This window comes from Hemiscyllium ocellatum, chromosome 3 (genome assembly GCF_020745735.1).
Source record: "Hemiscyllium ocellatum isolate sHemOce1 chromosome 3, sHemOce1.pat.X.cur, whole genome shotgun sequence".
NCBI classification, from domain to species: domain Eukaryota; kingdom Metazoa; phylum Chordata; class Chondrichthyes; order Orectolobiformes; family Hemiscylliidae; genus Hemiscyllium; species Hemiscyllium ocellatum.
This window is the reverse complement of record NC_083403.1, coordinates 1,180,513-1,195,300: the sequence shown is the minus strand read 5'-3', so window position 1 is coordinate 1,195,300 and position 14,788 is coordinate 1,180,513. Positions and strand designations below refer to the sequence as shown.

Below are 14,788 nucleotides of genomic sequence, written 5' to 3'. Positions count from 1 at the left end.
CAGGACCCCTTCTGACTCCGCCCCCGACCCCGCCCGACACCGCCCCCCACCCCGCCTCCCAACCCCCAGTCAACTGGACTGGGCACCAACAACAAGAGTGCTGCAGGGTAAGTTCACTCACTCACACACACACGCACTCACACACCCATCCACCCTCTCTCACCCACACCCACACACCCCCACCCCCACCCATCACACCCCCCCCACACACAGCCACACAAAAACACACACACACCCCCACCCACACACCCTTTTTACTGCAATGTTTTGATAGGTTCCACCTTTGCCCTGTACAGGATAATGTTGGAGAGATTGTCTGGGGAAGGCAGGTGTTTAGGGTACACCCCTGTGTAGAAGTGTGGGGTGCGGGGGGGGGCGGCGGCAGACAGTCATTTGGAGATGGTGCCTGTGTAATCAGTGTCAACAAAAGATGTGATCACTGTTGGAAACACGTCTTTGATGTAATGTTTCTATCAGGACCTCGAGATCTCCTTCGGATAATTGGTATTTGGATAGTGGTATTCCTCTGTACTTGGGTCGTACAAACAGCTGCAACAGCAGATGGAGAATTGGAAGATTCCTTTCCTGGCCATTGGAAATGGATCGTCCCTCTGTTAAGGACCATGTACCTGCTGGTGTGTGACAGCTTTCCCACATTATTAGCTGTTCTGCATAGGGTATTTATTTAGAGAAATTCAAACCCCTCCCCCCACCTCCACCCACACACACACACACACACACACACACACACACACACACACACAATTGGCAAGAGGTGACGGGGACAGGATTAAGAGATGGCGAAGTGCTAGCTTCAGACCAGTATGTAGATGATGGAATCTGATTCCATCATTTCACTGTTGAATTAGGAACAGGACAGCATTACATAAAAAGTTACAGCGCAGTACAGGCCCTTCGGCCCTCAATGTTGCGCTGACCTGTGAAACCAATCTGAAGCCCATCTAACCTACACTATTCTATTCTTGTCCATATGCCTATCCAATGACCATGCCAATGCCCTGAAAGTTGGTGAGCCTGCTCCTGTTATCGGCAGATGGCAGTAACTTGGCAGTTATGGCCAGCTTTCTTCAGCCCTTTTCAGGATCCATTCCACTCACCCCGCAGGGAAAGGTGCCCAAAAAGACACACTATTCCATCATCACCCTGGCTGGAAAACCACATCCAGCAGGGCTCATCTGCCTGCAGTCTGAAAACCAAAGTCAAATTCAATCTCAGAACCAGGAATGCACATGGACAATGAACAAAACAAACATCTGGAATGGAGAATTGCCCTTGTTCCCGTGAACTCAAGTACTTAATATTGATACCTCTGAGCTACAGACGACTCAAGGCGCAGACAATAGGCAGCTGAAAGAAGAACATAGAAAGGTATAGCACAGAATAGGCACTTTGGCCCATGATGTTGTGCTGAGATTTCATCCTAATGTAAAATAAAATAACTTAACCTACACACCCCCCAACTCACTGCTATCCATGTGCATGTCCAGCAGTCGCTTAAATATCCCCAATGACTCAGCTTCCACCACCACTGCTGGCAATGCATTCCATGCATTCACAACTCTCTGTGTAAAGAACCTATCTCTGATGTCTCTTTTATACCTTCCTCCTAATATCTTCAAACTATGACTCCTCGTACCAGTCAATCCTGTCCGGGGGAAAAGTCTCTGGCTATTGACTCTATCTATTCCTCCCATTATCTTGTCCACCTCGATCAGGTCTCCTCTCTTCCTCCTTCTCTCCAGAGAGAAAATTCCGAGCTTATTCAACCTCTCTTCATTAGGCAAGCCCTCCAGTCCAGGCAGCATCCTGCTAAACCTTCTTTGCACCCTCTCCAAAGCCTCTGTATCTTGCCTATAGTAGGGCGACCAGAACTGGACACAATATTCCAAGTGTGGTCTCACCAGGGACTTGTAGAGCTGCAGCAAAACCTCGTGGCTCTTAAACTCGATCCCCCTGTTAATGAAAGCCAAAACACCATATGCTTTCTTAACAACCCTATCCACTTGGGTGGCAACTTTAAGGGATCTATGTACTTGCACACCCAGATCCCTCTGTTCCTCCACACTGCCAAGAATCCTGTCTTTAATCCGATATTCAGCATTCAAGTTTGACCTTCCAAAATGCATCACTTCACATTTATCCAGGTTGAACTCCATTAGTCATTTCTCAGACAGGATACAGAGCTGGGCTATGTCGCGCTGCAGCCTGCAATGGCCCTCGATACTATCGACGACACCTCCAACCTTAGTGTCATCTGCAAATTTACTCACCCACCCCTCAACCTCTTCATCCAAGTCATTTATAAAAACTATAAAGAGCAGAGGCGCAAGAACAGAGCCCTGCTGAACCCCACTCAACACTGTCCTCCAGGCAGAATACTTTCCCTTTACAACCACTCTCTGCCTTCTGTCAGCCAGCCAATTCTGAATCTAAGGTGGTTACATCTGGTTGCATCCCCTTCTGGAGAGGAAAACCCAAGATCAACCCGAAACGTTTGAATTGGGCTCTCCATCAGGAAAAACAATTTGCCAAGCGACTCCGGAGGCTCCATGCTGGCATCAACAATCATCTCATGATTCACTGTCTACAACTTGCCAAGAACCAGCAGGGAACAGTCAGGAACACCCATGCTCCAACTCTAGATGCATGCCACAGCTGAGTCCAAAACAGGTTTTTACTCACCATGGACACCATCCTCACCAACACCCCTAAGGAAGATAAAATTATTCTCCTTGGAACTTCAGTGCAAAGGTTTGAAAGAATGTCAAATGCTGAAAATGAATAATCAGAAAGGAAGGTGTTGGGAATCGCAACTCCAATGGGATTCTCTTACTCATCAAATCTATGCAACAATTGTTAGTCATGAACATGCTACCTAAAAGACACGGTCATGACTTATTGGAGATATCTATGAACAATGCACTAGCACATGATCAGCAATGACATCACTTGATCCCCAAGACCAAGACAGGATTCCAGAGAATTTCAAACTTGAAGAAGCAGAGCTTACCCATCATCTCTATCATTCTTTCCTCATAAATTTGGGACAAAGAAGAAATTTCTGCTAATCTGAGATACTGCTATCATCCCCATCTTCAAGAAAGGAGACAATGTGGAATATGGAAACTACTGATGAACCTCCTTATTCTCCACTGCCAGAAAGATCACTGCCCAAATCCTCATTAGGTGCCTTCTCTCTGTCTCTGAGAAAATCATTGCTGAAAGCTGGTGTGGCTTTCAACTAAACTGTGGAACTGCACTCATCATTTCAACCAAACTGTGGAACTGCACTCATCATTTCAACCAAACTGTGGAACTGCACTCATCATTTCAGCCAAACTGTGCAACTACACTCATCATTTCAGCCAAACTGTGCAACTACACTCATCATTTCAGCCAAACTGTGGAACTGCACTCGTCATTTCAGCCAAACTGTGGAACTGCACTCGTCATTTCAGCCAAACTGTGGAACTACACTCGTCATTTCAGCCAAACTGTGGAACTACACTCGTCATTTCAGCCAAACTGTGGAACTGCACTCGTCATTTCAGCCAAACTGTGGAACTACACTCATCATTTCAGCCAAACTGTGGAACTACACTCATCATTTCAGCCAAACTGTGGAACTACACTCATCATTTCAGCCAAACTGTGCAACTACACTCATCATTTCAGCCAAACTGTGGAACTGCACTCATCATTTCAGCCAAACTGTGGAACTGCACTCATCATTTCAGCCAAACTGTGGAACTACACTCATCATTTCAGCCAAACTGTGGAACTACACTCATCATTTCAGCCAAACTGTGGAACTGCACACATCATTTCAACTAAACTGTGGAACTGCACTCATCATTTCAGCCAAACTGTGGAACTGCACTCATCATTTCAGCCAAACCGTGGAACTGCACACATCATTTCAACTAAACTGTGGAACTGCACTCATCATTTCAGCCAAACTGTGGAACTGCACACATCATTTCAGCCAAACTGTGGAACTGCACACATCATTTCAGCCAAACCGTGGAACTACACACATCATTTCAGCCAAACCGTGGAACTACACTCATCATTTCAACTAAACTGTGGAACTGCACACATCATTTCAACCAAACAGTGGAACTGCACTCATCATTTCAACTAAACGGTGGAACTGCACTCATCATTTCAACCAAACTGTGGAACTACACTCATCATTTCAGCCAAACTGTGGAACTACACTCATCATTTCAGCCAAACTGTGGAACTGCACACATCATTTCAACTAAACTGTGGAACTGCACTCATCATTTCAGCCAAACTGTGGAACTGCACTCATCATTTCAGCCAAACCGTGGAACTGCACACATCATTTCAACTAAACTGTGGAACTGCACTCATCATTTCAGCCAAACTGTGGAACTGCACACATCATTTCAGCCAAACTGTGGAACTGCACACATCATTTCAGCCAAACCGTGGAACTACACACATCATTTCAGCCAAACCGTGGAACTACACTCATCATTTCAACTAAACTGTGGAACTGCACACATCATTTCAACCAAACAGTGGAACTGCACACATCATTTCAACTAAACGGTGGAACTGCACTCATCATTTCAACCAAACTGTGGAACTGCACTCATCATTTCAACTAAACTGTGGAACTGCACTCATCATTTCCACTGCTTGGCAGCTTCAAGAGGAACACCAATAACAACCACCATTCTCCCTGGCCTTCATCGATCTGACTGAAGCTTTTGTTCAGTCAGATCGTGCTATGGAAGATCCTGTCAAAGGCCAGATATCCAACAACACTCATCAACATCCTCCATATGTTGATGATGGCTCTAACCAATGGGAATATGATTGAATCACTTGAAGTCAAGGCAGGAGTCAAGTGGTGAAGTATCATTGCCCCATCACTTTACAGAGTCAGACAGCACAGAAACAGACTCTTCAAACCAACCAGTCCATGCCAACGCTGCAAGCTGAACTCGTCCCACCTGCCTGCACGTGGCATATATCCCTCCATGTACATTTCTTATTCTGTACTTACCTAAATGTCTTTTAAATGTTGTAACTGTCCCCATATCCATTTCCACTAGAGATTCATTCCACTCATGAACCACTCTCTATGTACAGTAATAAAAAAAATGCCCCTCATGTCTTTTTAAAACCTTTCTCCTCTCACCTTAAAAATATGCCCCCTCATCTTGAAACCGCCTACTCAAGGGAAATGACACCTGCCATTCACCTTTACTATACCACCACAACTATTTTAGAAACCTCTGCAAATCTACTCTCAACCTCCTAAGCTCCAGTGAAAGAAGTCCCAGCCTATCCAGCTTCTCCTTATAAGTTAAACCCTCTATTCCCAACAACATCCTGGCAAACATCTTCTAAACCCACTCCAACTTAATAACATTCTTCCTATAACGATGACCAGAACTGGACCAGGTACTCCAGAAGAGGCCTAAACAACCATTTACACTGCCACCAAGCTTCATCTCAGCAAGAACAAGCTTCCCAATAGTTTTGACATTATTTACTGGATGGACAGAAACGTTATCAACCTCAAGTATTTGGATTCCAAGAAGCAAACGACACCAACTTCACTGGTACAACTTCAGGACTTGGATGATAATGTCATCACCATTCTCTCAGAAAGAAATCTTCCAAACCTAGCTTAGCACCTTCGCAGAAGTGTACTAAAGAATTGTTCTTAGTCTCAACCTGAAGAACATTCACCAGCAACTCACCTGAGGAATCCATTACCAACCTATCACAGGTCAAGTTCTAGTCTATCCCTCCATTAAGATCAATGGAGAAAACTTCCCAACATGCAACATTCCCCTTACCTGGGGAGCTACCTTTCATCTAAAGATGACATTAATGTAGAGATTTAACATTGCATCCAATCTGCACGCACTACCTTTGGATGCCTAAAAACCAGAGTCTTCAACAACTGGGACATCCGTGCCAATACCTTGTCATAGACTCAGAGATGACTCCAAAATTTGACCTATCTATAGACGTCACCTCAAGAACCTTGAAGTACCATCAATACTGTTTGAGATGGATTCTCTGCATCAGCTGGGAGAACAGATGTACCTAACATCAGTGTCTTTGAAGTAGATAACAGTACTAGCTATTATAATCATCCATTTTGGGAAAGCAAATCTTAGCAGGACTTATACACTTAATGGGAAGGTCCTAGGGAGTGTTGCTGAACAAAGAGACCTTGGAGTGCAGGTTCATTGCTCCTTGAAAGTAGTGTCGCAGGTAGATAAGATAGTGAAGAAGGAGTTCGCTATGCTTTCCTTTATTGGTCAGAGTATTGAGTACAGGAGTTGGGAGGTCATGTTGCGACTGTACAGGATATTGGTCAGGCCACTGTTGGAGTATTGCCTGCAATTCTGGTCTCCTTCCTATCGGAAAGATGTTGTGAAACTTGAAAGGGTTCAGAAAAGATTTAGAAGGATGTTGCCAGGGTTGGAGGATCTGAGCTACAGGGAGAGGCTGAACAGGCTGGGGCTGTTTTCCCGGGAGAGTCGGAGGCTGAGGGGTGACCTTATAGAGGTGTACAAAATTATGAGGGGCAAGAATAGGATAAATAAACAAAGTCTTTTCCCTGGGGTCGGGGAGTCCAGAACGAGAGGGCATAGGTTTAGGGTGAGAGGGAAAAGATATAAAAGAGACCTAAGGGGCAACGTTTTCACACAGAGGGTGGTATGTGTATGGAATGAGCTGCCAGAGGATGTGGTGGAGGCTGGTACAATTGCAACATTTAAGAGGCATCTGGATGGGGATATAACTAGGAAGGATTTGGAGGGATATGGGCCGGGTGCTGGCAGGTGGGACTAGATTGGGTTGGGATATCTGGTCGGCGTGGACGGGTTTGACCGAAGGGTCTGTTTCCATGTTGTACATCTCTATGACTCTATCAGCCACTGGGCTAGCCACTTGCATTGGAAGCCTGAGTTCCAACTGTCAAAAAAATCTTCCTCACCCAGCTCAAGGAAGGGATTCGAATGAGAGGGAGACAAAGGAAGCATTTCGCTGACTCCTTCAAGGTGACCCTCAAGAAATGTAACATAGATATCAATGTATGGAAGTCCTTCCTTCATGAGAAGCCAACTTGGAGTAACCCCTTGGATAAAGGAACACAATTCTTCCAGAACAGCCATAGGCAAGAGGAAATACTGAACAGGAGAAAGAAATGCCAACAGTCTCAAAGCCAACGACCATTTCCACTTCACGGGAAATACCTGCTAAATGTATGATCGGAGATGTGGCTTTAGAATCAGGTTCATCAGACATGCAAGGACCTACAGAACCCAAGATCAGTGACAGTTTTGAATTCATTCATGGGATTCGGGAGTCCGTGCCCATCACTAAGTGCCCAGAGGGTAGTTAAGAGTCAGTCACATTGCTGTGGGTCTGGAGTCACATGTAGGTCACACCAGATAAGGTTGACAGTTTCCTTCCTAAATAGACATTAAAGAACCAGATTTTTTTTGTTAATCTCTGTGACAATCGACAATGGATTTACGGTCAATTGGACGCTTAACTTTAAATTTTTACTGAATTCAAATTCCACCCTCTGCAGTGACAGGATTTGAACTCAGATCCCCAGGACATTACCTGAGTTTCTGGATCAATAGCCTCGGGATAATACCACTAGGCTACCGCCTCCCCTTCCTATGTGGGCAATCACACTCGATAGTGAACAGTTGCGAACAACATTACAAAGGGAGCAAAGTAACAGAGGCCCTTACAGGAATATTGAAAGTGCACAGCGATATTAAAGAATGCAATTATGAGGGAAACGGCGGTCATGAAAATATACTGGTGGACATGATTAGGGAGAATCCTGAGACATTCTACAAGTACATCAAGGGGGAGAGAATAACCAGGAGATAAAGTAGGGCCCATTAGGGACCAAGAGGGAAATCTGTGTGTGAATTCAGAAGACATGGTACAGTTTCAAATGACTCGGAAAAAGGAGGATGCCAGTACAGAATTCAAGACAATAAATTGGAAAGTTATTGAGCAAAATAAGAAAAGATGCACAGCGGCTCAGTGGTTAGCACTGCTGCCTCACAGCGTCAGGGACCCAGGTTCAATTCCAGCCTCAGGCAAACGTCTGTGTGGAGTTTGCACATTCTCCCCGTGTCTGCGTGGATTTCCTCCAGGTGCTCCGGTTTCCTCCCACAGTCACAAAGATGTGTGGGTTAGGGTGAATTAATCAGGGGAAATGTGGAGTAATAGGGCAGGAGGATGGATCTGGGTGGGTTAGTCTTTGGAGGAAAGTGTGGACTTGTTGGGCTGAAGGGCCTGTTTCGACAGCGTAGGGATTCTATATAAAAAAAAGTATTAGAGGTTTTGGTAGGTTTAAAGTGGACAAGTCCCCAGATCTGGACGAGTTGTATTGCAAGCTTTTGTAGGAGATGAAGGAAGAAATACTAGGGACCCTGAGCCAGATTTTTAAAGCTGAAAATGTGTTGCTGGTTAAAGCACAGCAGGTTAGGCAGCATCTCAGGAATAGGGAATTCGACGTTCCGAGCATAAAGCACAGCAGGTTAGGCAGCATCTCAGGAATAGGGAATTCGACATTCCGAGCATAAAGCACAGCAGGTTAGGCAGCATCTCAGGAATAGGGAATTCGACGTTCCGAGCATAAAGCACAGCAGGTTAGGCAGCATCTCAGGAATAGGGAATTCGACATTCCGAGCATAAAGCACAGCAGGTTAGGCAGCATCTCAGGAATAGGGAATTCGACGTTCCGAGCATAAGCCCTTCATCGGGATTTTTAAAGCAGAGGGAAGGTACAGAGAGGACTGCAGGACAGTTAATGAGGTTCCACTTTACAATAAAGTTAGTGGAGAGAGACCAGTGAATCTCATATCAGTGGTAGGGAAACCTTTGGAGAAAACACTGAACGTGAAAATTAATCTCCATTTAGATAGGCAAGGTTTGATCAGAGATAGTCAGCATGGCTTTGGCAGAAGGTCATGCCTAATAAATCTGGTTGAATTTTTCAAGAAGGTGACCAAGTGTTTGGTTGAGGATAGGACAGCTGATGTAGTCTATGTGGATTACAGTAAAGTCCCACATGGAAACTTGGCAAGTTCGATCCAAAATTAACTTTGTGACAAGAGACAGAAGATTGAGAGACTAGAGTCTGGTGTGCTGTGGCAGATCACAGGGATTGGTTCTGGGTCCTTTCTTCTTTGTGATATTCATAAATGATGGAGCTGAGAATGTGGGGAAGAGAATACGTAAGGAGGCACTTGGGGCCTGCAAGTGGAAATTCAGAAATTGACGTAAAGAGTTGACCTCGACATTGTGGAAGCTGAGGGCCAATTCTCAGATACCTCTTCACATCTCTCCTGGAGTGTAACCCCACAAAGGAATACCAGGCCATTGTGTCCACAGTGGTCATTAATCTAATTTCGTCCAGTGATCTCTACCCCTGCAGCCTCAACGTTCGTAATCCCCTAACCTCTCTCAGCTCACTTCTACCTCCTTCCCAAAATCAAACAGAACTGCTCAGACAGGCCCATCATTTCTGCCTGGTTCTGTAGAACAAAACTCGTCTCTTCCTGACACTTTTTTTGTTTTCCCTTGTCTAATGCCTTCTTACTTACATTCATAATTACTCTGACACTTTATATCAGTTTCAGAATCCCAGGTCATGGGCCCAAGCCTCGGCCTCTTTATCATAGACAGACAATCCCTTCACACATCAGGATGGACCAGCGTTCTCTGCTTCACCCTGGAAAAAAGGCCTGAACCATACCCAATCACAGCCACCTTCCTCAGCTTGGCCAAGCTCGTCATCATTTGGAACAACTTGTTGAACTCATCTCACTGCCATCAGATCAAAGGGATGGCCATGGGTGCCGCCATGGTCCAGTTATGCCCGCCTCATTGTGGGGAAACTGGTACATTCCTTGTTCCACTCCCCACTCACAGCCCGTTCTGCAGTACATCAACAACATCATCGGTGCTGCTTCCCTCTCTCGTCTGGAATTGGAAAAATGCATCAATTTCGCTTCCAATTTCCACACCACTCCCACCTTTGTCTGACTCATCTTTGACTCCTCCTTTTCCCTTCCCCAACATCTGTGTTTCCAGTTACCTCAAGTGTACATCTTTGCACCCTGCTTCCTGGAAAGACTACTCCATTCTCCCAGTTCCTCCGATTCCATCTCAGCTGTTCTGATGATGCCACATTCACCAAGGGGGCCTCTGAAACGTCCACTGAGGATTCCCCAGTACCGTAGTTGACAGCGCCCTCATCCAGGTCTGCCCCTCTCCTATACTTCGATCCTCACCCTCTTTTGCTCCTCCCACAACAGCAATAGGGGCTCCCTTGCCCTCACCACATCCACATCCAAAAGATCATAAGCTGCCATTTCCACCACCTCCAGTGAGATGCCATCACCAGACACATGCCCCTGCCCTCCTTTCCTTGTCAGGCTTCTGTAGAGACCATTCCCTCCGGGACACCCTTGTCTACAACTCCTCCACTCCTAACGTTTCCGCCACACCCCAACATCACCTTTACACACATTTGCACCTGCCTGTTTGCTTCCTCTCGCCTCACGATCCAACACTGCAGTCATACATTCCAGGTGAAGCAGCAATGTACCTGCACTTCACTCAATCTAGTCTACTGTGTTTGCTGTTCAAAGTATGGTCTCCTCTTTGCTGGTGAGAAGTGCAGACTGGCTGACCACTTTGGTAAACACCTATACTCTGTCTCCAAAAATGACCCTGAATTTCTGGTTGCCTGCCATTTCAATACACTATTGTATTCCATGGACAACATCTCTGTTACAGACTTGCTGTAGTGCTCCAGAGAGGCTCAATGCAAGCTGGAAGCTCATTTTCCAATTGGGAATCCTGCAGCCTTCTGGACTCGATATGGAGTTCAATAATTTTATGGCCTGACCATCTTTTCCCCTGTCCTTATACCTGACCTTGTCATATCAGTTGCTACCACAAACAACCCATTGTCAGCCACTAATGGCTATTCATTCATCCAGGCAAACCTTGATCCACTCCTTTGTCTGACCAACTGCTTCTCTCTCTTTTCGGGCTCCATCTCTACCTATCGTTTGCGTCTTTCCCAATCCTCTGCCCCTTCTCCTGTATATACACACACCAACGTTTTCCTAGCTACTATCAATTCTAAAGGGAGGTCACTGGACCTGAAAAATTAACTCTGTTTTCTCTCCACAGATGCTGCCAGGCCTGCTGAATTTTCCAGCAATTTCTGATTGCGTACCTTAAGAGACCACACCAGGGTCCCTCTGATCCTCAGTGCTGTGAAATCTGTAGAATATCCCAGAGCATGGTGGACCTGGACACCGCTTACATTTAGGAGGATATGGACAGATTTGTTAATTATTAAAGGGTGAAAGGTTATGGAAAAAAGGCAGGAAAGAGGCCAAGATAAGAACTGCTATGATCATATCAAATGGAGGAGCAGAATGGAGGACTCCTAGCTCTTATGGAGAGCCAGTCCAGAAATGAGTGGTTGAATGGTCTCCTCCTGGACCATAACACTTTCTGATTCTATGCCTCCAGTGATAACAGTGCATGTGATTCCCTGGCCATGCATGGTCATCATTAATAGTGAGGAGGATTGTTATGCCACAGAAGTTCTAGTTGCCACACAATTGGAACGAAGGAACTGCAGAGGAGATTAACCAGGACGTTGCCCAAGATGGAAAGTTTTAGTTTTGAGGAGAGACTGGATTGGCTGGGTTTGTTTTCCTTGAAGCAGAGGAGGCTGAGGTGGGATATGATTGAGGGATACAAAATGAGAGACCTAGACAGGATAGGGTGTGAGAAGTTTTCCCCATTGTAGACTTGCTTGAGGTGGCGAAGTGGTGTTTAGAGAAGACCTGAGGAAACATGTTTTCACTCAGAAGGTGGTAGAAGTGCAAAGCGTGCTGCCTCAGGGGGTGGTAGAGGCAGGTACTCTCACAACTTTTAAGATTCACCTGGACATGCACTTAACAAACCTGGGCATGGAAGGCTGTGTTTGTTGGTCAGCTGTAAGATACCTGTTTCTATTCTGTATGACTCTAGGTAATGTTACTGACATAAAGTGTCATTTGGTAATTTTGGTAAAAGTTGAGGTAGCTCTAGTGATTCAATGACAACATGAAGGTGAAGGTTCTCAAACAGGCTCTCCTCAGCATTTTCAGTGAGAGTCTGAAATTCCAATATGAGTATTATTTAGCAGACACATGAGATTTAGGGTTTGATCAAAACTGAAATATAATTTTACTGCTCATTAGCTTACCTTAGAGAGAGACAGGAAGCCCTCACTACTGAGAACTGCCTTTGCATTCCTGTCCATGTAGAGACAGCAGGTACTGGAAAGCTTGTGTAGACAGTAAAGACTGGCCACATCATAAACCATACAGACATTATTAATACTGAGGATGGTACACAAATACTCTGACGTGGCATCTTCCAGCTCTGGGAATCCATATTTATGGGCAAGACTGAGGAAGTCCAACAATATTTCTTCTTTTTCATTACTGAGTGTGACTTGGCCTGTGTAAATATATTTCAGGAGCATTGTAAATGCCTCTGCTGGGGTATCCTCCAATGGGATTTCAGCCTGCGAATGTGCCTCACGCATTCCACCATATAATAACGCCCTAGACAGAGAGAGGTGCAAGGTTAGCTGCAGAGCCACTTACGTCATTAAACAGTATTATGTAACCACAACAACAGCTTATAGTGATACATTACCTCGATACAGTAAAACAACAAAAGCCAGCAAAGTATGAGACCGAGCCATTAGATAAAATTAAGGCAAGTTACCGAAAACATGGCCAAAGAGGGAGGTTTGAAGGAGCATCTTAGAGAAGGAAAGTGGCTTAAAAGTGTGGAGAAGTATACAGAGTGAATGTCAGAGCATCGAAATGAGGAAAGTGAAAGCACAGACACCAACACCCAAGGGATCAGAATTAGAAAAGCACATTATTCTCAGGAGGTTTGTACTGCCTGGAGGATAGGGAGGGGCAAGACTCAGGAGCACATTGAAAGCATGGATAAAAATTTTAAAGCGTTTTTTTCTAAATTCATTCATGAGATGAGGGCATCACCAACAATTGCCCTAAGAGTCAACCACATTGCTATGGGTTTGGAGTCACATGTAGGCCAGATAAGACCATAACATATAGCAGCATATGCTCGGCTATTGTATCATGACTTCCTCCCTGTAACCTTTATTCCTCCTTGACAATCAAGAACCTAACTATCTCAATCTCAAGTACACTCACTAACCTGGCCACCACAGCCTTCTGTGACAATGAATTCCACAGATTGACCATTCTCTGGCTGAACAAGTTTCTCCTCATCTCCATTCAGAAGGCATGCAGTTTGCTTTCCTTTATTGGTCAGAGTATTGAGTACAGGAATTGGGAGGTCAAGTTGCGGCTGTACAGGACATTGGTTAGGCTACTGCTGGAATATTGCGTGCAATTCTGGTCTCCTTCCTATCGGAAAGATGTTGTGAAACGTGAAAGGGTTCAGAAAAAATTTACAAGGATGTTGCCAGGGTTGGAGGATCTGAGCTACAGGGAGAGGCTGAACAGACTGGGGCTGTTTTCCCTGGAGCGTCGGAGGCTGAGGGGTGACCTTACAGAGGTTTACAAAATTATGAGGGCCATGGATAGGGTAAATAGGCAAAGTCTTTTCCCTGGGGTGGGAGAGTCCAGAACTAGCGAGCATAGACTTAGGGTGAGAGGGGAAAGATATAAAAGAGACCTAAGGGGCAACTTTTTCACGCAGAGGGTGGTACGCGTATGGAATGAGCTGCCAGAGGATGTGGTGGAGGCTGGTACAATTGCAACATTTAAAAGGCATTTGGATGGGCATATGAATAGGAAGGGTTTGGAGGGAAATGGGCTGGGTGCTGGCGGGTGGGACTAGATTGGGTTGGGACATCTGGCTGGCATGGACAGGTTGGACTGAAGGGTCTGTTTCTGTGCTGTCCATCTTTTACCTTACTCCCTTTTTAAACGGGGCTGTCACATTTGTAACTTTCCTGTCCTCTGGGAGCCTCCTTGATTCTAGCGATTACTGAAAGATCACCACTAACGCCTCCACTATCTTGTCAGCTATCTCCTTTACAACTATGGAGTGAAATCCATCTGGTCCAGGTGATTTATCCACCTTCAGGCCATTCAGTTTTTCTAGCACCTTCTCCTTGGTGATGGTCAGATTCAACTCTGTCCCTTCACCCTTGAATTTTTGGGATATTACTCATGTCTTCCACTGCGAAGACTGATGCATAGTTCCTCAGCGTCTCTCCAGCATCATTTCCCAGCAGCCCAATGTCCACTTTTGTTTCTCTTTTGCCCTTTATATACCAAAAGAAACTCTTGCAGTCTTCCTTTACATTACTGGCTAGCTTACCCTCACAGTTAATCTTCTCCCTCCTTATTTCTTGTTTTGTTGCCTGCTGTTGGTCTGTGTAAGCTTCCCAATCCTCTGGCTTCCTACTGCCCTGCACCACATGATCTGCTTTCTCTTTTGTTTTTCTGCTATCCCTGCCTTCCCTGGTCAGCCAGGATTGCCCCATCCTCCTTGTATCGTGCTTCTTTTTCCTCGGGATAAATCTCTGCTGGGTCTCCTGAATTACTCCCAGAAACCCTTGCCATTGCTGTTCCACTGCTGGGCTCCTCTCCCAGTCAATTCTACCCAGCTCCTCCCTCATGCCTCTGTAGTTGCCTTTATTCAGCTGTAA

General features: G+C 45.4%; 1 protein-coding gene across 2 annotated transcripts in view; it reads right to left on the bottom strand.

Annotated features, from left to right (window-relative positions):
• Positions 1–14,788, bottom strand: part of btbd9 (BTB (POZ) domain containing 9) — a 183,095-nt gene that overhangs the window by 155,171 nt on the left and 13,136 nt on the right. For both annotated transcript variants that reach the window (XM_060855349.1, XM_060855358.1), the window contains exon 3: positions 12,329–12,692. In XM_060855349.1, the coding sequence (XP_060711332.1) occupies positions 12,329–12,692 (364 nt within the window). The remainder of the gene's footprint in view (positions 1–12,328; positions 12,693–14,788) is intronic.